Source organism: Thermobia domestica, chromosome 16, assembly GCF_964235325.1.
Source record: "Thermobia domestica chromosome 16, izTheDome1.hap1.1, whole genome shotgun sequence".
Lineage (NCBI taxonomy): Eukaryota > Metazoa > Arthropoda > Insecta > Zygentoma > Lepismatidae > Thermobia > Thermobia domestica.
The window spans coordinates 67041498-67067775 of NC_137469.1; the positions used below are offsets into that span (position 1 = coordinate 67041498).

At 35.0% G+C, this 26278-nt stretch overlaps 1 protein-coding gene across 9 annotated transcripts in view; it reads right to left on the reverse strand.

Annotated features, from left to right (window-relative positions):
• The window catches only part of LOC145673129 (ufm1-specific protease 1-like), a 61148-nt gene extending 43550 nt beyond the window's left edge, over window positions 1–17598 (reverse strand). For 2 of the 9 annotated variants that reach the window (XR_014128724.1, XR_014128723.1), the window contains exons 1-2: window positions 16256–17436; window positions 8130–8210 (exon numbers count right to left, since the gene is read on the reverse strand). Coding sequence is in view for 3 of the 9 variants with exons in the window: in XM_081742521.1 (XP_081598647.1) it covers window positions 16273–17346 (1074 nt within the window). In the remaining 6 variants the exon portion in view is untranslated. The other 7 variants (XM_081742525.1, XM_081742526.1, XM_081742524.1 and 4 more) reach the window with 7 other exon arrangements.
• Window positions 17599–26278: the final 8680 nt, after the last annotated feature.

Consider the following 26278-nt stretch of genomic DNA (forward strand, 5'->3'; position numbering starts at 1 on the left):
ACACTATACATATCTACATTGTGTAATCAGCCACAACTAAACATTTTATTGTCAAGATACTATAAAAAGTTGTACAGATAGACAATATATTAAACATATAAGCGTGCACCCAAAATTTCCGCATGTTGGTACTCTCATAATTGTACCATATGTCTATTGGCAGGTAAACGCTTGATTTTGAGGAATCATTTTAAAGTAGTATTTCAAATCAAAATGGCGCCAAGTTAAACGTCAGTGGAGGCATGAGTTTGAAACAGAATATCCCACACGATTGAGAATTACACAGCTTTGTGACAAGTTTGAGACGCATAATACCATTTGTGATGTTCCAAAGGGAAGATTCGGAAGACTTCGTACGGCTACAAGTTCTACTTCTTCGGCTGTGATTTTAGAAAAAATTTCAACCACTCTGAGCACTTCCAGTAAGTGTACTGGCGCAGGGAACTTATATTGTGCTTTATTGCATTTGTATTAAACTTGTGATGTTTAAGTTTGGCACTAATACACTAGGAATTTTCTTTCCCTACAATGTGTACACATTTTTTGATAGTATATATGCGACATCTCAGAAATTTATTTATTCATTAATGACTGGCCTGAATGAAAATTGACGCGTTGACGTTACATCTGGTTAAGTGTGCCATTCAGCTTTGTAACTTCAGCTGAAGCAGCACAAGTTACTAGTATTTACCTTCCCAAGGATTCTTTAAATCATGCCACGGAAGACAAAAAGAATATTCAGCTTATAAAATATACTATACCTCCAGTATACAATAGCTTTTGCGTTACCAAACGCAGTAAACACATGGAAATATACTCTTAAGATCAAGTAACTCTACTAGTTATTTGATAATTACAAAGACTACATTGGCCATTTCATTACTCAACGCATTCTAAACTTTTAGCGACAATTTATTTACCCTCATATTAATGTGTTCCTTTTCTGTATACAAAGAAACATGTTAAAAAAAAAAAAATCATAATTCAATTTCTTAAAATACACTGACTTCTTATATTTCCAACCATTGGTTAAAACGTCAGGATTAGACTCACAATAAACCAAAGACATATTTTGAATACAAGTATGTTAATAAACCTAGAAGCCATATTATAGATCTATTCTTTTATGAATAAATATGATTATTGGAAGAAAAAAAATATCGAACGTGGAATTTCTGAACATATTCACACCACATGGGAAGTAGAAGAGATTCAGTTTAGGAAAACTTAACTGTGTCATATTATGGGCATTCTTTAATTAGAACTATGAATTTCACTAACAAGTATTTCATGTTAAGGGAATGTTGATTCCATGCTATACGACATTCAGTGTAAAATATGGAATTATGAACGAAAAACGTTCCAACACAATGTATTGCACGATTGGCCTCTTCTCGTGCAATATTTTACAATGTGACAGCTACGAGGTTATGGATATGGACATTCTGTACTTATGGATTAGGTGATAAGAGGACTGGGATAAATTCAGGTTAGGGTTTTAGGTCGAAAGTTGTTACTTTTGTATGTATGCATGTCCTCACAAGAACTGGATATAAAACTATGATATTCTATACAAAATTATGATTGTGACAGACAGAATTTTATACGTCAAAAAATGTCATATGCAAAAAGAAAGGAGAAAAGTTTTCTCAACACACAATAGAAGGAATAGTACTCAATACTTAACTTCAGTAAAATGAATCTTTCGTGTGGTCCTTCACGTATAAAACTACTGTTTAGAAGTAGTTCAAAACTAACGCTAACTGTTTGAAGACAGATTGACGCTAAGGCACGGGGCTTATCTGTCTTCATTCAGTTAATTTTATTTAATTTTTCTTCTTTATTAAATGATGAAGCTTGAAAGTATACGCGAAATATTTATTTTTAACTGGAATGAAACATTGTAGTAAAATTTCGGCTTTTACTTATCCAGCACCGAGATTATAAAAGACATTGATCCGAACTACATGACCTTCGCTGGGACTGAAGTCGGGTCTCACGTACAAAGATAACATTTCTGTTTGGGTGCACTGATGCATTGCGGCACGTCATATCTTTACATTAAAAGGACATTTTTAAAGTTAATACACTTTATCAAATTTTATAATTTATTATTTTATCTTTCTTACTAAATTTAAAATATTCGAGCAATGAATTACTATAGCATCTATATGTAAGGTGTGAAAAAAAAAAAAAAAAGTACGACTGAACCGAGATTCAAATCCGGATCTCCCGCTTACCGTCTCGATGCGTTAACTACAACGCCACCCAGTCCGTTCTCTAAACAGTTGTATATTATATGATTCTTGAATTCGGTGTAACTGAGCTAGAATCCCGGACCGGTTGTGCATTTTTTCAATCTTTGTATATATTTCTCCGTTTATTATACATAATATTCTAAAACCATCATTCAACTGCTTTTGGTTTAAGACAGCATTTGATATTCGCTTTATATATTACGGGAAGATAAATCACAATATCGCCATTTTGGCTTTAATACTGGTCTAGTAACTACAAATTATTATTCCTACAAAACAAAATAATCACTCTCTTCAAGCTGCTGTGTATCATTACGTAATTCATATTCTTGTCGATTTTGACGTAATAAGACAAAGCACAATTTTTTTGGTTTGGAGTTGAACGACTTGTAAAAACCAGGACTATGTGAGACGGTTCTAGAGTTTAATGTGATTCAAACCACACGTTCTTCTGAGGATCGAACCAAGGCCTTCTGCATGAGCTGTTTTAATATATATATACATAATTTTGAAAATGTAAAATAGAGGGGGGTAACTGCAATACTTACTTTTATTTAATCAATTTTAGCTAAATTCTGCTGACTCTCATTCATCGTTGGAACCTAAGTTAGACACTAATCTAGCATTTTCAGACTTCAAAACCTTTCGCTTTCAGAACCTATAATAACTCTGCAATCTAGAAATGAGCATTTGTTCATGACTAGCATAAAATATTCTGAATATTTAAGTCACCCGATATCCAGAATCATTGACTTTAAAAATTTGTACAGAATTTATTCATGGTAAATTCACATCAGGAACATAATGCCTACAACTGTACTTCCGAATTCCTTCCAATCAAATACATAAAATCTAACTTTAACGTACAAGGGGAAGCTAGTGTCTAACACTGTGTGTACTACATGTGGACAACCTCAAGTTATTTCGTCTTCATTGCCAATCCACGACGTTCAGCGCAAGTGAGGCTGTACAAAATTAGTAAGTTCGCAAGAGAAGTGTTTTTTCTGGACCCAGACTATTACTAGAGCATGTGGTAGCGCATGTAGCGACATCCCTTTAGCGTGTTTGCTTACAATTAGAAATTAGCGTAACGTATTAAGACGTATGCAGTTTATTACAATTATTCTCAGTGTACCCTGTTTTTCTGCAACCAACATTACAAATCTCTTAAGCAAGGATATGTAACATTCCAGGATAGCGTAATGCACATACTGACATGCTTGCCTCTTATAATTAGAATTACCGCCATGTAAGATGCCATTGGGACAAAGATGCACAGTAACCTCCGCAAGAGATGCCTAAGCTTTTTTCACCTAACGCTCGTCTTTGTTAACTCTGGCAGTTCCCTTCCCTTCCCCAGCGGGTATAGTGGTCATTTGTGGTTTGTTGCATGTGATACCGAGTTCAATTTTGCATTGGATACACTGAATAAAAAAAGTATATATATTACACATCGGTCAAATACACACATACTTATAGGTTAAATTTCTTTAGCCTATTCGGTAATATTTCAATAGGTTCGCAGTTTGGGTATCACACCATGCAAATCAAATCATTATTCACCAAGAAAGATTTCGTTTAAAGCAAAACTGATATACAAAGCAGTGCTGTTGTGTGTATTTTGTCAATGCTGTTATTTTGATGTTTCATCATTTAATTCTTTGCCTGAGACGAAAATGTCGAGTATCACAAAAGTCAAATATTTAGAAGATTAGGGTCGGCAGTCCTTTTCCGAGCTTTTACGTCTTCGTAGGTGTACTACGGACTTTGTACCACTAAAAGGACATAGTGTTGGGTCTCAGATATGGACTTCCTTCAATTTCCACCAAAAGTTGACATCCGACATTTTACGTCTCAGGCAGAGAATTAGTTTAATTAATATTGTACTTTAAGTAAAAATTAATGTAATCTTGATTGAGATCGCATCATAGACAAAAAGCTGAACCCACTGACACACATTTTTGAACTAGTTAGTACCCACTCAAACTGATATCTTATTTAACTCTTTAGCGCGCAGCTTTGCATATATGCAAAGTTTAGTTTGAAATTGTATTGTACCATGTAGTTTCTAGTTCGGGCATAGAAAAGTAGCTTTGCGTATCAGCCTAGAAGCCCTTTCACTAATGAAGTTCTGAATTTCCCGCTAGATGTCATAGTAAGCCAGCGTTGGTCTCTTTGTATTACTTGCTGCACGCGGAGTTGTCATCTTTAAGCTTCCTTTGCTCGTTTAGGTGGACACGTTTTGAACTGTTGGTTTTTTCTATGTTAGACAGAAGTGTAATGAGTGTAAAAGTGCAACTACGCTGACTTTCGTCGCGTTTTATTGGTTCTATCTGGTTTTAGTGGACTTTGCAGATGTCAACGCGCAACTTTGCGTAGACCCTATATGCAAACACCATAAAATATCCCATAGGCCATATATTATTTGCAGTTTTTTTTAAATCCCTTGTTTCCTACGAAAAAACACTCCGAATTAGAAAAAAAAAAAAAGTTTGATCGGAAAAAAATGGTGCGTTAAAGGGTTAAAATGCGTATTATAAAAGGGGTAGATAGGATTCAAAATTTACGTCAAGGATAGAGTACCTTTTAAGCTCTTCAACTTCAGGTTATATAAATTCATTAAGAACACGTTTAAACGTATCTTAGCAATTTTGAAAATTCCGCTTTTTAAGGAGGGCATTGTTCTTTATTTTAATTTCGCAATTTGTATTTGTAAAATGACAAAAGTGAGGACATGGTTGAACAGTTTAAAATGTATTTTTGAACGTAGTAAGCTCTTGAGTTAATGTGGATTTTTATCATTACACTGACTAAAATCCGTATCCTAAGTGAAGAAAGAAGGTTCAAATATTTTTAATAGACCCATTCTTTCTAGGCACAGAACGAGCATTTCAGTTAAATAAATAAATACGTTCAAATATTTCCCATAAACCTATCTTTCCGTAAAAAGAATCTGCATTTCAGCTAGTAATAAATAAAGACGTCTTCGTTCTTTATAAATATTTCAAGTCTGAAGCTGAAGCGGAATGTCCTGTTGACAATGTTGCCAAAAGTTAGAAACAAACTGCAAAATATGTGGTATTAGCAATAAAATACACATTTTAAAACACAGTACAGCTTGCTTTACCTGAGACATTACTGTTAGTAATATCACTCTTGCTAATATAAATTAATAATTCACACCTAAATAAAAAATTAAACCTGTCCCTTTTTGAGTGTCGACAGCCAGTCTCAGTCTCATATCTAAATCAGCAGGCAGTGTTGGTGAGCAAATTGGGGTTGAGGATTGGTGAGGTATGGAGAAAACGTTCATCCTTACTCTGCACTAGATGTTCCCAGATAAAACAACGAGCTTGTTTCACACATCTATTGATACATAAATATCTATTTTTGCAGTGAAAGACTATTCTGACTTAGTACGCCTTTTTAATCTGAACATTTCTATCCTTTATTGCTGTTCTGAACTAAATTTTTATACTTTCTTTCCCTATTGTAACTACCGCTGACCTTACCTGGAATTTAGAGACTAACTATAAATAGATTTTAACATTCACATTCTTTATGGAATGCCAACAATGTGCATATTGTATAATGGGAATGTCAACCATTATTAATACCAATAATATTACAAAATAAACCTATTTCTGACAGTTCATAACAGAACGATGCAGTTCAAGGAAATTATCAGTATTACATAGTTTTAGTATAATTCAATTGAGCAATTTCCGAACAAAAATAAATTTAGTTTGAAGACACAATAAGAAAACAATCACAACATAGTAACCAGAAAATATCACTTTTACATCAGAAAACTATGAATTACACAATATATACTGTGATTAATTTATATGTAAAGTTTGCTTTTATTCTTATTGTACAGGATGAATAGAAAGTATTTCCTTCTAAAACATGAAATTTTCCACACTGAATAATCATCTCCCCTTCATTCCTTTCGTTAATAATTTCATAGAAAACAAACCAAATAAAATTCAACTCAAATAGAAAGATTGGGGGGATTTGGGGAATTAGAAATTCTTTCAAATTGTTTCGAAATTTGTTGATATCTTTACAATTGACTTATATTCGCTGCCATTAATATATCGGTGTAAGTACCTGCCTTCCCTAGAATCCTTCTGAGAGATATAAAGTACATGACATCTCCAATAGGTTTTTGACTACTTCAAGAATGATATATATTTTTCTTTTTTCTCTCTCTCTCTCAAGAAGTTACGACCAAACACCACAGTTTGAGAAGTATTTATTTATTTACTTTTCTCGGGAGAATTCCAAACGACGGCAATAACCTACCAATATTTACTTATTTAGAAGCGAACATAAGTCATAAACATGTCATTGTGCATCGAAACAGTTTGGAAACATTTTTAATTCCCCCGATATAACCTAAGATGTATCTGAGTTATTCAATATGTATCTTATAGCAACTATTATCAAATACAGTACAGTTCTGTTTTATGTGGAGCCAATGGGATGTCTTAACTCACCATGAACGTTACTCAAACTAATCGACTTGTTTTAAAGTAAGAGCAATAATATGGTATAAATTTTGATTCAAATATTTTATACAAAGGTTCACACTGAAATTCTAGTATTGATTTCTCTGAATTCCCTTAAGTAAATTCTCCCTGATCCTCACTGTAATTTACGTTTCGGCGCAGGAAACCACAGTTCTTGATTGAAGCTCGTGTGATTCGGATTCACGTAGCCGTAGGTCCATGTCTCATACAGTCTCGGTGCTCAACGGGACGCCAAACTTAAAATCACAATCAATTTATCATTTGTGGTAAAGTTTAGAAAAAAATAAATCTTTTTAATCGGCTTTCACCATCCCCATTGCTGTCTAATATAGCAAGATTTTCAAACTTCCAGTACCACTTAATAACCTGCTTCCGATCTTTAAAGTTCAAATGTCCGTCCGATATGATACTACTCTTTGCCATTAGCTGGCTTGCGCAGCTAGATCGACTATTCTGATGCCACGTTGAGGAAACATATTTTTTTCCCAGAAATTTTAACTTTGTAGGTTGGAATATATATATATTTTTATGCCAATTCAAAAGCTGTATGCACACTTTGAATTGACATATATATATATATATATATATATATATATATATATATATATATATATATATATATATATATGCACCAACGCCCGAAGCACACTGGAATGGCGCTTCTCGTGAGTTAAGCAGTGTCAGATCTAGATCAGAGGAAAGCTGGATGACCATTCGTACTCACCAGATGATGATGGCATTGCAGCGTAACTCCAGGTCGTGAGGACAATTGGGGAGCTACTTGAAAAGCAAGTAGAGAACTCAGGTCTAGAAAGCCAGCATTAACGGCGAGGGGAGTCAATGTGCTGACCACATATCGCCCCAAAGGCATGAGTACTGCAAGCCGACAGGTAGACCGTGGTCCTCTGAGGGATGTTGCGCCAGGAATTCAGTTCACATGTATATACTACAATGCTTATTGATAATATATCAATATAGCAGTGCGGTAATACAGGAGGCGAAAGAAATCACTATTATTTACAATTACGAGTAAGTAATTCACGCCCTCCAAATTAAATTTATACTTATTTCAAACTATTAGTTTCCGCAGAGCCAAAGACAAAGTTGTCCATTAATGAATTTTGAAAGAAATACTTCCCTTCATGGCCCACAATAAAGGTTCCAATTTTCAGCATTGTCACATTCACTGCACTTATGTTTTCAAAAATTCATAGACAGATAAGGGAGAAGTACCACCTTAAATTTAAAAAAACTAGGTTCACAAGTTCTTAACACTAATATGAGCAAGTTTAACAAAGATAACATAGAAAACTACGATAAGTAAACAATAATTTACCTTTCGAGACTTCAAAACTGGATCCTGATTTGACTACCACCTTTCACAGTACAGTAGCCATTATAACGACAATCTCCAGTGCTGTTCAAGAAATTTATGAAATATACATAATTAGTGGAATAATCATCTAAATTTAAACAATTTTTATTACTTACAAAAGGAAGTTGTCAATAAACAACTCAACGTTATACGGTACATTTTTCACATTCTTATTCTTAAAAAATACAAACACTGGACCTTCCTTTGAAAAATATATATATAAAACGAAGGGCGCATAATAGTGATTTATAATACCTCTAATAACTTACAAATAAAAATATATACATTATTAATAGTAAAGGTAAGCATTGTCTTTGCATACCAGAATTAATTCGGACATTTAACCTTTCTCAAATTCTCTCAATTAACTTTAAATCCAATTTCGATTATGTACATTCATTAACTTATTATTATTATTAAAATAATGATTTCAGAATGTTTAATACCATGATATAAATATGTTTTTAAAATTCCAAATAAACATTTAGAACAAGCTTCAAGTTTATTAACCAACAAAAGTAATTTGTAAATGTCTTTCGGAGCTAGCGACAGAAAAGCTGTGTTCATTATAGGTACCTTAAATGAATATGAAACAATATACATAACTCTCAATAGTTAATTAGGCAATATTAAGTCATAAAAAATGGAACAACCTTAGTGTGGAACAACTGTGCTTATTTTTGACTCCCACTATACTGAGTCTGCCTTATTATAACTATGTACTGGTATCAAACGGTTCTTTAAAAAATTACTTCATATTCACGGAAGTTTGGAACCACAACATGTGATCAACATGATACATGCTTGTTAAATAATCCTGAAGGGCACTTAAGAAACGTGCTCGGAACTGAAGAATCAAGTGAAGAATTTTGATTGCCACAGGAACACTTCAAAGTTAATAATCTGGATATTATTACATTTTCCTTTTAAACACAAAGGCCTCACCTCCCAAAACGGTCATTACTGTCAAGATATGTTCCTCATATTTATTTTCTCTAACTCCTTAGTGACTAATTTATTCAATTTTTCCTTTAAAAAAAAACACCGAATTACTTGTTTGCAAATCTCTACCAATGTATAGAGAAAAGATAAAATGTACTGATTTGTATTCTGATTTATCTCGAGCCTTCAAAAAACCGTTAGTTATAATGAAGTATGAATACCGAGATAAATATAATTAATTTTCTTGTACTAAATATGCATAATATATTTTTTCAATATATTACAGAGTTACTTGATACTATCACAATCAGTTTAATACATGAACCTTCATGTAGGTAATTTGTTAGTATTTTCTTTTATTTACATTTTAAAGTTCTTAACGAGAATTTTATTGACACCTTAAATATTAGACATACTTTGAATTTTTTCAATAGCTACGAAAAATGTCTCTAACCTGTTGAATAATTTGAAAACCCTCAGTTTTCAACGTTACACTGTAAAATAAGGCAAGATTTTTACTGCTCAGAATGAAACAACTTCAACGTTCAAAATAATAAGTACAAGAAGTTAGACACATTAGAAGATATATTAGTGGGTCTCTTGTTCCATACTTTATAGAGACACCTGTTTAACAAAATATACAACTATGCTGCCAATAAACAGCTTGTGTGTGTTAGGAAAAAAAGAAAGAAAGCGCAGCCACGAAGTAACTCGTGATACAAATACAGAACCAGAATTTCAGACACAACTTAACTTGGGGGAAGTCCTTAGATAGTTAAAAGCTACAGAACCAGACCATTCTACAGTTGTGGAACCGTCTTATATCCTTAAATATACAGGCCTATGGCAAGATAATTCTCAAACAAATGAACGCGAGACAATAATACTAGGTAGGATTACTTCAGTTTACAAGAATTTGAGAAAGGCTGCATTGTACAGTCGCCAGCAAAAAGAATTTCAATACAGCTCTCGGTAACACAAAAATTATCTTTTCTATTTGTCTGTTCCGATACCACTGATGAAACAACACAAAAAGAGGAGATTATATCACTGTGCTGGTGACTGTACTGCACTACAGACATTTTGTTAACCTTTCTACTAAATAAATATATCCTATCATTACACGAAATAATTAAAACAGAGTATAATTAAAGGGAAGATATCCTCTGCAAGATGCAGATCTACACAAACAATGTTTTCGATCGGTTACGCAGTCAAAATCACTTTGTATCAAATCATCTCCGTAGTCAAAGGTTATTTCTTCGTTTGGTAAAATCACACGTTTGCTAAACAAGCATAATTTTGGAACCCTATTATTCACTCTAACAGGAACAATTAACGTGTTAGGATCACATGAATGATTCACATATCTTCCAATGTTTCCAATGTATGCAGGATCGACGCATGTTTGAATAACTTCGTCTCGAATATGTTCTCTTAAAACAAAAATATAATTCATTCTTCCTGTCGAATGTTGTAACTCAGTTCGGCGTTTCGCTTCATCTAATCCAATAACTTCCCCAGCATACTCGCACACAAAAGTAAATTTCTCAATGCGCGCACTAGTAATAACTCCAAGCCCTTTTCCGACTGTTTCAACTATTCGCAATGTTTTAACGGGGCCTTTCTGAACCACCCTATTGGAACAATTTTTATTGCATGTACAAGCTTGATTACATTCCATCACAGGGCCACTTAGTTTATTCTCAAGTAATCGTCCACCTTCGTAGTTTATTCCAAATTGTTCAATACAAGCACAATGGGAGTTACATACATCTTCGCTTTTGCAACAACATCCCATATACTGCTCGATGAAGACAGACGCATCTGCTCCTGGGCCAGGAATATTGACAGGAGTATACAGAACACTGGGAAAGGGATGATCGTAAGGGTCAAAATTTTCATCTGACACGCTCATCGCTACATCTGGTGTTTAAAGCATTTACAACGGTAATAATTTCTAAATATCCTCCGCGTTATCTTCCAAACTGAAACAAAACGAAGATTGTTTTAAATAGTTCATTCAGTCACTACCTAATTACAAAATCAATAGAAACCCAATAATTTAAGCACGTATTACTACGCATGGAACACAACATAAAGATGCTTGACAAAACACTAACAACATTTACTTCAGTTTTGGGTCTTTAACGGAATGCAGAATGATTGGTTGGAGTTTGGCGTCCATTTTCAACACCAAGACTACATAAGACGTGACCTACAGTTTAACATGAAATCCGAACCACCGTATTGTGTTCAAATTTCAAGGCTCTCACCCCATCAGGAGTCGAACTCCGGACGTCCGTTCACTGAAGCTGTGTACGCTAGCCACTACACCACAAGAGAACAAAGCGTATGGATTTTCTTTTATCTTTTGTGCTTTTATTATACTTTTTTCTGTTTTAATATTTTTTTTATAGTTTCAGACTTGGACACCAGACAAAACGAACACTGGACGCACATAACACTCCACTTCAGACGGAGGAGGACGTCCATGAACCACCCACTTCCCAAGACTCCCACCAACCATTTAGGGAACCACTCGATCCGGTCCTGCCGGATGCACATCCGCTTCACTCCTCCGTCCCGTCCATGGCTTTGGTTCTATGCATCCTTCAAAACACAAATCCGATTATCAGAAACAGACCATAGCAAGGATAGCGCTTACAGAAAGCAATCCACATATACTTTGCTCGATCGCAGGTTTTAAATGCCGGTTGATTGACCCGGCACAACCCCCAACCAGGACTAGTAGCTAACTGCAGTTCCACAGACTGGGCGATGGGCAGCGCTTATATCAGCTAAACGAAAAGTCATGGTTTTACAGTTCCATCATCACCAGTACGCTCTTCCCACTTGGAACACTTTCTACTCGAAATTAAAAAAAAAAAAAAAAAAAAAAAAAAGACTATTTCTGTGGCATAAAAATGAAAAAAAAAAGAAATAAAATCTAAGTTTTACGTCCCACGATTATAATGGTTAGTCTAAAGGAACCAAGGACCCCATGTACCAGAAGTGAACCTTCTACCACTGAACCATTGCAGCCCCAGGCATAAAAATGGAGTGAAACTGGTTAACTGTGAATCTCTTGTATAAAGAATGACATTAAGTTGACATGAGGAGAATAAATAAAGTCCACTGCAAAGCACCTGATTACTGCTTACTTAAGTTAAAACTTGGTTTCAAATATGACAACCAGTCACTATGGAAAATTATAAACTATACTCGTTCTTCGAGTGAAGTAGTCCACAAGGTTTTCTTATTAATGTAAGGAAGAAAAAAAATTAACCTTGCGCTTACTTCTAGGCCTGAGAATGAGAAACGCTGTTTTCTTCTGTAACATATCGCCGACATTCATTTACTTGTGTTTTGATGGAAAACTACTCTAAGTTTTATTAGTACAAAGAATGTGTTCCATGCGGCATATATTTAATTATTTCTTGTGCCCAGAATACTACTGTAAATTGATACTACGATGAAAATCAAGGCTTCACTTTTCAGACAAATCATCAATATTTATACCAAAAACAAAATGTCTACCCATTATTCCATTCCAGTGGCGTTAGCAAAGGGGTTCCGGATCTTTTAACCCTTTCTCCTGAACCTGATGATATAAAAAAAAAATATAAAAACGGAAACTGTATACAATTTTTAACATTAAAAACAATACTGACAATCCTTTCGATTGAGATGCATAATTTACTTGTGTAACTTTTATTTTAAAAAATGACAATGAAAAAAAAAAAACTTTTCTTTGACACAACTATACACATACGAGGCGTTCAAAAGGTCACAAAACTCTGCTTTAAAGCACATAACTAAAAATGTATGGGATGAGAAGAAATTATTTCTAAGGAGACTAAGCCATTTATATCGTTTTTTTTTTCTTTCATTTCTTTTTACAGTAATGTATAATTTTACACAACATATTTATGTAGCTGATTACAACATACGAAACATCTCTGAACAGCAAGCAGAACTGTCCATTCGCCTCTGGTTCGATCCCAGCTTATATGAGTTTGTAGTGAACATGTCCGTAGGATTTTTCGTGGTTCTCCAGTTTCATCCACATTTTCATTCTACCAATTCTTTCATAACCATTCACTTTCATTGTTCATCCATCTCCTCTAGCCTAAAGGCATAACAATGAGACATTAAAGTTTTTTTTTTTTTTTTTTTTTTTTTTTTTTTTTTTTTTTTTTGAGACTGCCCTTTGAGTTAGAATAGGAATTGCATAAGTAAACCCTTACTAAGACTGTATAGGCTTATGGATGATATACTGCAATAATTCAAGTTTCTAAATAGCACGAAACATGTATAGCTATAGTAGCTATACTGTTACTGCTTTTCATCTCTGGCTACGTGATTGTGGGATGTTTAGAGAAAAAGGACAAAACTGGGTATTATCCATTTAGGGACAACTTCCAGTCTTCCTCCAGGTGGAAAAAAAAAAAAGTATCCTGAAAACAATCCAAGCCTATGACTGGGCAGTGAATGACTTGACAAATTAAACGCAAATGAAGTTTTTCAACCACAGCTGTCCTCTCTATTCAGATGTTTAGGGTGTCTACTAAAATTCCAAAATGAAATTTCGTGACTTTTTCTTCACCAAATCATAAAATTTCCTAACATTTTCAAGAGCAAATTCGGGTGCGAATTAGGTCGCATTTTCATCCATGCGATAGAAACGTACTTTGCTTGCGATTTGGTAGCGTCTAAAGCCGACCATAGACATTTTTGCTGGTGAATTTTGACGTTTTATAGAACAAACTCTTCCAATATGTACTTACATTTGTACAGTTAAAAAAATCGTGACCCAAAAGCTAAATTTCGTGACTTTCATGACCGTTTCCTGATTTCGTGACATTCGTGACCGATAGACACCCTGAATAATCAGCTGTGTGTTCATATGGAACGCTGCGCCTTTGGCGTGGGAGACCCGGGTTCGATTCCCGGCGGGAGCTCATGTGGTTCGGATTCCACGTTAATCAGTAGGTCCACGTCTCATATAGCCTCGCTGCTGAACGGGACGTTAAACTCAAAACTCAACTCAACTCATATGGAACGCTCATCTCCGAAGCGTTTAAATTAATAACTTTTGTTCTGAAAGTGAAGATGAATGAATTTCAAATTTCAGTAAAGCCAAAAACTCTGATTCATTGATCGCTTAGGGTTTAGTGTAGGGTAATAGGTGGCACATGCCGTTCATAAAAGAAAATAAAGTTCAAAGCAAGAATTTTAAAAATGTAAATGTAAGTTCAACGAAAGAAATAATATATATATATTTAAAAAATCCTGATGTGCCGTATTTTTAAGATCTTCGATGACTTTTGTAAAATTGTTACCGTGAATACTTTTGCCTTATCTTCACTTCATCCATTGCAACTATACAGTCTATCTCGCGAAAATTCTGTATAATATGAAATATTAGTATAACATAAAGAAGAACTAAAAGACGAAAAATTATTACGAGCTCCAACTCACAGGCTACAATGTTGTTAAAATTAACAAACATAGCTCTTTGTGTGTGTGTGTGTGTGTGTTACAATTCACAATGTTATAGAGGCAACAGATTTACAAAGGATGGGAACATGTCAAAAATACAGACGAACGATATACCTATAACAATGAACAAACTAAATATTCATTTCAACTTTATACAGGATTGCCAGATTATGTATAATAAGTCATCTAACCTTGACCTATGTAGCTAGTTCGAGTTATACGCCTATAGTTAGCAAGGCAGGGGCACACTGTAGATAACTGACAGCTATTAATACAAATAGTTTTATTTTCTGGAATTAACTTCAATACCTGAAACCACTAATCATGACAATGAACTGATATGAGAACTCGAATTCCATCGTCCGCTTGCCAGAAAGGGGCACAAAGGGGAATTCCCGAGAGCCCAAAACTTTGTGTAGTTACACAGATAGTAGTATAATTATTTTGAACAGACACGGGATAAGTACTTTAGAAGTGAAAATCAATACAATATTTTAAATTTAAAAATTAAATGGGCCTTACTGCTGTATCGCCGTGCAACACGAAAATAGAAATAAAAAAAAGCAACATTATTCAGATCTCCGCCGAAATACTAGGTTGTGACCCTGGTTAACCCGGTAATGATTATTGTTGAAACTACAGTGTGGACGCATGGCATAAAAACTAGTGCATGTGCTAGGAACCAACTTGTGCTAGGTGTCCACTAAAAAGTACGATGCTATCCAACCCATTCGGAGCAGGAGCGCAGCAGGGTGCCCCAGCGGCGGTGGATGTACGCACAAAGGAGGATAGTGGAAAAAACACTATTATAAAATACATGGTTTATGTGTTGCACAGCTTGGAGAGATTTCGATTAGGTTTTGTTAGATGTTCCTATTCTTTTCTGTGGCTTTCTTTCCATACTTCCGATAAACTGTTCGTCTGTTAGTAGACTACGCCTTTCACACAATTTCAACGACTGACACACTTTATTTTTGTATAACTCAACAAAACTCGAACACGATAAGACAATCTTGTCATTTACGCACCATTTCCACGCTGTCTTTCCCATAAATCATAACAAATGTATTTCTCCACCAAATAGTCCCTTCCGCCTCCATATACAGTGCCGCTTAAAATATCAAAAACAACTAACAACAACAGGTATTTTCTTAATTTCATCTATTCCCCTCACCTTACCTTCACTTTCTCCTCCTCACAAACCAAAATACATTCTCCAATTGTAAATTTTCTGAAGTTGGTCCGGCGATACAGCAGTTAACCCATTAAATGCGTAAATTCTGCTCTCGTACAATGAAGGCGGCTACAGTATTTGCCCGAAAGCAAGAATTTAAATCTCAGTATGAAATTTGAAGCTCTTAGTACAGTACGTCAACCACACTGACGAACTACTTGTTACAGAAGGGGCCAGCTGTATACACTGTTAAATTTTTACGTTTTACCAAGGCTTTAAAAACTAATAGAGGCATGATAGGGTACGGTTGGTTAGGTCAGTTTAGGTTTTCTTCTTTCTGGTTACCTTCTGCAACACTTAATCCCACTATCTTGTCTTTCATTCCCAGTAAAAAATTCGAAATATAACAAGTATGGCACAACAAAAATTATCGTAACCAACTGAACATGCAATTGGTAATACTTACGCACTCTAATTTCAATCTCATTTAATGGAATTTTTATATTTCACAAATATGAAGTCATTTGCCAACCAATCGGGATGCGTCACTTCACTCTCTACCACGTAACCTTTCTTCTCCATGAATTCTTGAAGAGCCTCCTTTCCCTTTTTTCCATGAATGAACTCAACAGAAAGTGTCAAAATATCTACCTTATCAAATGGAATAGTTTCTAAAACTTCTAGTTCAGCACCTTCTATATCTAAGCTAAAATAATCCACGTGAGTCACATTTAGTGCAAGGAGATACGAATACAATGGAAAACACTGAACGTCTACAAACCCTGTTTCGAAATATCCTCGCGGTTTATCTGATATTTTCCCCATATTTTTATTTTGCTCAAAAGAGACTATGGTTGGATATTTGGTAACACTTAAACATGACGGTGACAACCACGACTTCCTGTTCTTCTTGAGCATTTGTGCAAAATTAAAAGGGTCTGCTTCTATCAGCAGTCCAGTCCAATTAAGATATCTTTCAAAGTACAAGGTATTTGATCGTGTTTCTCCATCCAGTGCTCCACACTCAATGAAAAATCCATTTCTTTTGTAATTTAGTAACCGCCTAATTCGTTCACCTTGACCCATGGAAGTATCAAACACAAACGGCTTTTCTAAATTATACTCAAGTTTCGAAGGCGGTATTAGAAATTTCTGCCGGATTTTTTCGATAAGTGCAGGATCGTCTTCTTTAACCGATGGTCCATTTAAGGATTCAGAACCATCTGTATAGTTGAACCACTTCATTACATTGATATCAAACTTCTCTGTCTTGTACGACGAAAAAATATTGCCTGAGAAAGTTTCAATTAAACCTGAACTTGGTAAGACGTATTGTGAATATATAATAGCTGTTAGAAATAAGAGAGCAACTGCTCCCAATACGGCGAAAGTTCTAACTCTCCCCATCATTTGTGTATAAGCAACTACCGAAACTATTACACCAATCACTAATATTGTATCAACATTATACCTCTCTTTTGAATAGAATGAAATCACAGCTCCTAACACAATTAAAATAATTCCTACAAGTAGAACAACGACTCGAGTTCTTTGCATACGCACTCCGTACTTCAATAAATTATCACATCACATGATTTACCATACGGTAAGTTGCAGTAATTCTATTCGACACACTTTGGAAGCATTACGTACCTTGCACCTAGTTGGAGAGTAATAAGAGTGTTATATTATTCTCCAAAATGGATCTGTTAGGTCAGCAGAGTCTCACTCAAACGAATGCCTTGCATACGATCGCGTTATGCCGATTAGTTAATCTGCAGATCAGTAAAGATCAGTTCTGATAAAGAAACACAACTTCTGAAATGCCGGGAAGAAAGCAAAACATAACAACGAGCGCACATCCGCTGCAATAATATTTTGCTTTTTCCTTCTCAATGATTTTACGATGCTAACGTAGAAATTTATATAAGCAAGGTTAATTAATATGAATATGAAAACAATGAGTAGGTTATTATATTTATTAAAATCATTACAGTTATATTTTGATTTTCATGTTCGAAATTAAAAGTAACATTTTATCGGAAACAGAAATAATAATTATCATAACGGCAAGTGTTTCAGTCTACAGGACACTCTAATCCTAATAATTAGGGCCCAGATTTTTATGTGCTAAAAAACTGTAAAATATTTATTTTTTATGTGCTAAAAATGAAAAAATGCTAAAATTAAAAAAAAATATTTAGCAAAAAATAATAAGGAAAAGTATGGAAAACGCCCAACATAAAAAAAATACTAATTCTCACCAATAGCTCAGGGGCGGATCCAGGGGGAACAATCGGGGCGATCGAGCGCCCAGAAGAGGAAACTTTTTTATTTTATATCCCCATCAGGATTCTGCCGCCTACAGTCGGACAATTTGTCCATGCCGACCAGATGCCGTGGTCGGATTGCCGGCACCAGACGCCGGCGTCTTTCCGCGCGATTTTCGACCGCGACGAATAGTTGCCTTGCCGAGCAGTCGGCAAAGAACCGGAAAGAGCATTTAATGCGCCGGTGCCGCTGTCAGAAAGTTGTCTTGCCGGGCAGTCCGCAAACAGCCGTAAAGGCAAAGTAAATGCGCCGGTGCCGCCGTCGAAAATATGCCGGCATAAGGACTCGGCAGAGGGTCAGAAAGAGACTTTTTCCGACTGTTTTGCCGACTGTGACGATCGGCAAAGAGTCGGCAAAGGGCATTTTATTTTACGATTTTCGACCGTTTGCCGCCTCGGCGAAAGGTCGGCAACTTTTACGATAAAATGCAAGAGTGCTTTTAACATCTCGTCGTATCAAAATGTAAATCACGAACTCTCAACAGACGTCGTCATTCAACTTAATTTGAAGTCTAAAATGAAGAGAAAATATAATTAAAATTCGTACTGCGAAAATTCTGATATTGAAAATATCAAACAAAAATCTTTTCTATATCACGATGGAAGTGAAGTGTCTGCAGTGAACTCCGCAATCATCACTAAACTCACCGCATTCGTTCGGTCGTGAAAATCGGGTACGTTAACGGTATCGTCCCGTGGTCGTCTGACAGTTTCATCGGGCCACTTTCGTTATAAGTGAAATGTTGGTTATAATTCAGAAGTGTCATTGTGTTGTTATATATATACTAGCAGCGTTCACCCCGCTTCGCTGCGGTCACCCCGGAACGCAATAAACTTTGTTACTTAGATAATTTTTACTTTTTCGCTTTCAAGTGATATGATAAAAACCATAGAAGATTGCAGTAAATCTTAACATTATATCGCCTGTCATTTATGTTAACCCGCCCCGCTTCGCTGCGGTCATCCCGGTGCTGGCATATTGTAAAAGTGTCTGTAAAAATAAGCAAATCAATTAAAAAATTTTAAACAGAAGATTCAAGCTATTTTCCGCTGTATATCGCCTGTCATTTATGTTAACCCGCCGAGTGACACGGTCATGCGGGTTGCATATAAATACGTTTATTTTTACCTATGATGAACTAATAACAAAGGATTTGTACGTTATGGACACCTGAATGGTCAATTATCTCAAGACACTGGTAATTAAAAATTAAAGTGATATGATAAAAACCATCTAGGGTCCAAATCCTAATAACCCCCCAAAAATGAAAGAAATTGGTTCAGCCGTATTAGCGTGATGAGCGGACAAAAAATTGTACGTTCTCTTTTATATATATATATATATATATATATATATATATATATATATATATATATATATATATATATATATATATATATATATATATCATTGAGATAATATATAGACCTAGAGGTGCCCTTCCCTATGTCGCAGTGTTGATTCATTGAGATAATTCTATATATTATCTCAATGATATATATGTACATGTTCGTTTTCGTGAAGATAAAGTTTAAAAATAAATGTTTTCTGCAAATCTATTTTTTTTTAAATCAAGAAATAATCTCCAATAATAATAATGTGTGATTGTTAATGTTATGTTTCTTTCTCAGTGAATGAAAGATATTATCTCTAAAATGTGTGTAACCTAAACCAGGATTTGATCAAGGTAAAGTATCTTAGAAGTGGTGTAGTGCAAATATTTGTTTTCGTCTCCCACTACCCATCTGGCGTTAATCATGCGTATGGATCCCACTTTGTATGCTCTTTTGCAGGTGTTGATAAGTTTACTTTCAGCGTTACCCGACAGTGACAGTGGGTACACAGCATATGCCTCTGGCCATTCATAACGCCCGAATCCTAGGACCGTGGAAGCGGATTTCTTTCTTTGTCGCTGATATTTCAGATCATCGACTATGAGTTAATGATCCCACTAGATTTTCGAACTAAATGATGTTATAAGTTGGTTTTCTCTTCCAGTAACATACAAGGTTCGGATCCCGATAGCGCAATATGTGGCTTTGTGAACTCGAACAGGTAACAAACGAGTCCAAAACCATTATATATGTTTTTCCCTCACAGCGATAAAGGAAATCAAAACCACTACTGTTATACTTTGAACAAGTAGAAGCCGCCGCGGACGGGTGCTGGCTGCCTCCGGCGGCGGCAATCCCTCTTTCCGACCGCGACTTCCTGATGGGGATATAAATAAAACCCATCCCAGAGTTCGAAGCTCTTAAAAGTAGCTCTAAGTAGCAGTATTACAACCCACTGCCCCCCCCCCCCGAAGTCTTTACAGGTAACCCTGTAATAGTTCCTGTTCACCAGATGTCGAAATTCCATGGGCATTGCAGTGAATACTTAACGTCTTTTTCAAATTGTCCATCGTAAAGCCATGCCTATTGTCACGGAATAATGCCTTATATTGAGAAAAGGAACGTTCTATATCACACTATGTTTTAACCTAGTGTATTTGAAAAGGGGCATATCATGAATATTCACACCAACAACTTTGCTTGTGTTTTTGGCCTTCCCATACTTCAGATTATACATAGGGTTTTATAGCCAACGTTTTTCTCAAACAAATCCTTAAATTCTTTTTCTTACGACTTCAGCTTTTTGAAGTAGAAAGAACATTCAGCTTTCTTTCAACGCATTCTTCCTTCTTTACCCGAAGTGCTCAATAAATCTCCCATAGTTTCTAGTTTCCTTATAGAGTGAAACAAGAAACCGAAATTGGCAGGTATGAAAGCCAAATCACATTTCATGCCACTGTCACTTACTAAATTTTGAATAATTTCAATCGATGAAGCATCATCTGGGTTTGGTTTAGTTACTAGAGATACAAATGTTTCAAAATGATCCACATAATATAGTATTTTATTAAGCCAGGTATCCCACCGCGTGATTACGGGTGTTGGAGGAAGTGAAAGATCGGTAAAGCTCAATTCTAGTCTGTGGTTTTACGAAAATGTTTTCCAATTTGATATTAACTTGTCCACTTTAGGATAAAGGGTTCAGATTTTTTCACACAATCGATGTAGGGCATGTAAGATACTTAGCCCTTATCATCTTAGGGTAGCATATGAAAAGAGGATTACCAGCTTTCCTCACATAAGGAGCACCATCAGTCAGAAAAAGCTAACATTGTCGTATTTCACACCATTCGGCCACAAAATGTGCAAAGATTCATCGAACAGCCTGGCAATTGTCACGTGATTCGTAATTGAAAGTTTTTTAAAGGCTAGCAATGTTGTGCCTACGTTTACTTCCCCTTCACCTACGGTCACTCGTCCTCTCCTCAGTTTTGGCATCAAAGTACAAAATGCTGCTTTACAAGCTATTTGTTTGGCACAAGTTACCCAGGCGCTGATGAGCAGATTTTATGACGGCACTGTTTCTACAGGTAAGAAATTACTTGTAAATACGATGGATAGATTTGTGTAGCCTATTCTTTTTCCTATGTTAATTTCTTTCGAGCGAAAGCAAAAAGTTGTGAAATTTAGAATAAAATGACGGAAAATTGTTAAAAATATGTATTTATAACAAAAATGTACAAAATATTTATTTACATAACTTGTTGCAGAAAATATGTATTTTTATGTGAAATAAAATTTGTAATTTACACTTGCAGACTCTTAATTGGGATAACAAGCTTTGTTTTGGGCATGTGTGTTTGAAAAAAGATGTTTTTACATAAAAATCCGAGCCTTACTAATAATAAAATCACGCATATAGGTGTTCTACGTGCACTATCACTTGGTTGCCTAACACTAATCAATGTCACTATATGTGCTTTCGGATTTTAAATTGCTGGGAATTTGCCGATGAAAACTATTGTGACGATTTATTTGCTTCTTTAAAACTGTATCAATTTAATTATTTATGATGCATTATTTCGAGTTACGTCTCGAGACAATATAAAAATATGTTGACCTTCACAGCGCAGTAAACGAAGCTCAAATTTTATTGAAGAAAGGGACAAATTAGGGGGATGCGGCACAGGATCGACACGGCATACGACCGACAATTCAGCTCAGAAACCTGTTTCGGTCCTGTGCCGTGTCGATCCTGTGCCATTTCGGTCCTATGCCGTGTCGATCCTATGCCGTTTCGGTCCTGTGCCGTTTTGCTCTCACGCCGCTGCTCTGAAATAATTTAACTTTTAATCATGTGACTAAAAAAATAATATTTTTATTATCTGTTTAATCTTTGCTCTTACAAATTATAAACTCCTGTCGATTCTATGCCTGTGCAAGTTATATGCATAGAATACGTACGATCGAAACGGCATAGAGCCGACACGGCATAGGACCGAAACGGCACAGGATCGACACGGCATAGGACCGAAACGGCACAGGATCGACACGACATAGGAACGAAACGGCACAGGATCGACACGGCACAGGATCGAAACGGCACAGGATCGACACGGCGCAGGACCGAAACGGCATAGGACCGAAACGACGCACGATCATCGCCACTGCGTAGGATCTATAAAACCAAAGATTTATTTCTCATAAAAGCAATCAGAGCCCTGTCAATTGATTTTAAAATATAAGAATTATAAGATATTTACTATATGAATATTAATAATTGTGAGGGACAAAAGAATGATAGTGCTAAATGGACAAAATATAATTTCTTGTGTGCTTGGTCAAAAGCATTTCTATATGTATGGAATACTTATATTTATTATTATTATTATTATTATTATTATTATTATTATTATTATTATTATTATTATTATTATTATTATTATTATTATTACGTTTTAACTCGTTTTGAAATCATGGCCTGATTACACTAAAAAGCGAAAGCCATGAGAAATGTAAGCTAAGTAGTAATATGGAATACTTTTAATGTTGCTCACTAGAGGAAACACTGCTCGCAAGTCTTCTCGTCTCCATATCCGAAGATGGCGTCCAAGAGTAGTGATGTAAATTCTCAAGCTGTTGATAGAAACAAGATAAAGTGTGATGAAACCTGCGGTAAGTGTAAGAGAAATGTTAAAAATGGCATTTTGTGTGTATCATGTGACAAATGGTTCCATTTCAAGTGTGGAAATATCAATAATGGTGACAGAAATCATAAAATGAAGGAACAGCTCGAGTGGTTTTGCCCAACATGCACAAAACATGGTGGACCAGTAAACATTGATGCTTCTATTTGCGATACCGATAGTTTGTTAGAAATTATACGTGTTCTACAGGAAGACTTAAAACTACTAAAAATAGAAAATGAAACTTTACATCAAAGAATTAAAGCAGTAGAGCTAAACCTTGAGAAGAAAAATCCATCGAAGTTTGAGTGGTCAAAAGTAAGTACTAGACAAAGGGGGTCTATATCTCATACAGGAATGACGCCAGAGTTTCCATTAGTGTGTGAAAATAAATTTAGTGTTCTACAGAATGTTGACTGTGAAACTATGAACAACTCAAAGTGTTTGAAACAGAACGGAACCAACAGTAAAAGAAAGACAATGAATAACGCCAAACTTACAGTGAATCCGGCCTTCAGTGCGGTAGACAAGAAAATAAGTGCAAGGAATAAACCTGGAACAGAACCTCAAGTTTTTGTATATGCGGATAGCAATGGGAGGGGTCTAGCTGAACAAATGAACCTCAATCTAAAACACAAATTAAAGGCACAAGGAACCATTAAGCCTGGAGCAAAAAGTGCAGAGGTATTAAGTGGAATTAACCCTAAAATTGCAAATAAGGAGAAAAACTATGTTGTAATGTTAACCGGTACAAATGATGTGGCTTGTAACGAAGGAAATGAAGTTATTAAGAAAATTAGAGGTAAGCTTACTGAGCTAAATTACTGTAAAGTAGTGGTGGTAAATATTCCAAATAGGTATGACCTTATGGAAGAATCATGTGTAAATCAAGCTACTAAGGTCACTAATGTGAAGCTGCAATCTTTGTGTAAACACTTCAGAAATGTGAAAATGGTAGATGTGAGTAAATTTGGTAGGGAAATGTTCACAAGGCATGGTTTACATTTAAATAAAAGGGGAAAAGAATTGTTAAGTAATGAAATTTGTGATGTAATTAACAGTGATATGAGTAGTAAATCTAGGTCTCAAGCAGCGTTGCCAATACCTTGGGAAGTATCTCAAAGTAAGAAGAATGTGGATGAGGGCACTTTTTTTTTAGTTCAAGGGTAAATTTAACACAGCGAGTAGGCTTACGTATCTTTCATCAAAATGTACAAGGGTTTTCCATTGGGAAACAATTAACGATGGAAATTTTGTTGACGGAAATTCTGAAAGATGTAGATATTATTTGTATAACCGAACACTGGTGTGCACAAAACAATATAGCAACTATAAATTTACCAAATTTCAAGCTAGCAAGTAGTTTCTGTCGAGAAAAGAAAACAAGGGGTGGTTCAAGCATTTTTGTAAAACATAGTTTAAAATTTAAAGAATGCACTAAGTTTAAACATATAAACGATGAAAAAAATTTTGAATGTTGTATTTTGGAGCTCCCAGTGGAAAAAATTGTAATAATCTGTATATATAGGACACCGGATAGTGAAGTTGAAATTTTTGTGCGTAACTTAGAAGTAATACTCTCACATTATAGTTGTACTAAATACAGCCCAGTAGTATTAGGAGATCTAAATATGGATTTTTTGAAAGATATTGATGTAAAGATAAAAACATTATTGGGTACGTTTAATTTAAAACATTTAATAAATAAACCTACTAGGATAACTCCAACCAGTATATCAGCACTAGATCAGATAATTCTAAACTCTGACCACTTGAGCTCAAGGGCGCAAGTGATTAGTACCGGATTTTCTGATCATGAAGCTCAGATTGCTGAAATATGTGATAAACGCTTCTCTGTAGCTCAAAAGTGTAAGAAATATAGTGTAAGAACTTTCAAAGTTACAAGGGTATTCAGTAATCAGAATATCAATTATTTCAATTATTTACTTAGTCACGAAACATGGGAAGATGTACTTTCATTAAACAACGCAAATGATATATATAATGAATTTATAAAAATTTTTGCTTACTATTTTGATATAGCTTTTCCTAAAATGAAACTCGTGTTAAAATCCCAGAAGAAGGGACAATGGGTTACTCCTGAAGTACTAAAAGCAAGTGCTACAAACATAAATTTACATAAACTTAGTAAGGTTTTTAAAACAGGTTGTGCAAAGTCCTACTATAAACAATATAAAAAAAGGTACAAGGAACTAATTAGAACGACTAAAAAGAACTACTACCAACTTAAACTTGCTTATGCATCGAATAAAACTAAAACCATGTGGAACATTATAAATGAAGAACTAAATAGGGGCAAAGAGACACCATATGTGGATACAATAATACATGAAGGGAAAAGTGTATCAAACCCAAGGGAAAAAGCAGAAATATTTAATATTTTTTTATAAATGTTGTCGCAAAAATTATGGATGATGATAAAGTAAATAAATGTAAACAGAATGGCTACAAAGTAGTTACTGTAAATAATTTTAAACAAAGTTCAAATAAATGTGAAAAAACAATCTTTCTACAGCCAGTATCAGAAGATGAAATAGCAAATATAATAAAATCTCTCAAAAACAAAAATACAGCTGGAATTGATGAAATCTCAGATAATTTATTGAAAAGATGTTTTAATCAGGTTACAAAGCCACTTTGTCATTTAGCAAATATATCACTTACAAATGGCGAGTATCCAGAAAAGTTAAAAATTGCAAAAGTTAAGCCATTGTTTAAAAAAGGTGAAAAGCAAAACATAAATAACTACAGACCAATATCTCTCCTACCTGTCGTTGGAAAAGTTTTGGAAAAAATTATGTATAACAGGGTAATTAATTTTTTATTGAAAGAAAATGTTATCTCAACAAAACAACATGGCTTCCTTAAAGGTCGATCTGCAAACACGGCAATATTTAATTTCATTGAGAAAGTAAGAAATATTGTAGATAAGAAAGAAAACTGTATAGGAATCTTTCTTGATTTGTCTAAAGCTTTTGATACAGTACAACACAGTTTACTTTTGAACAAACTGGAGAACTGTGGAATACGTGGTAAAGCAAGGGACTGGTTTAGTTCGTACTTAAAAAATCGTAGGCAGGTCGTAGAAATAACGCATAAGAATAATAACATTGTAGA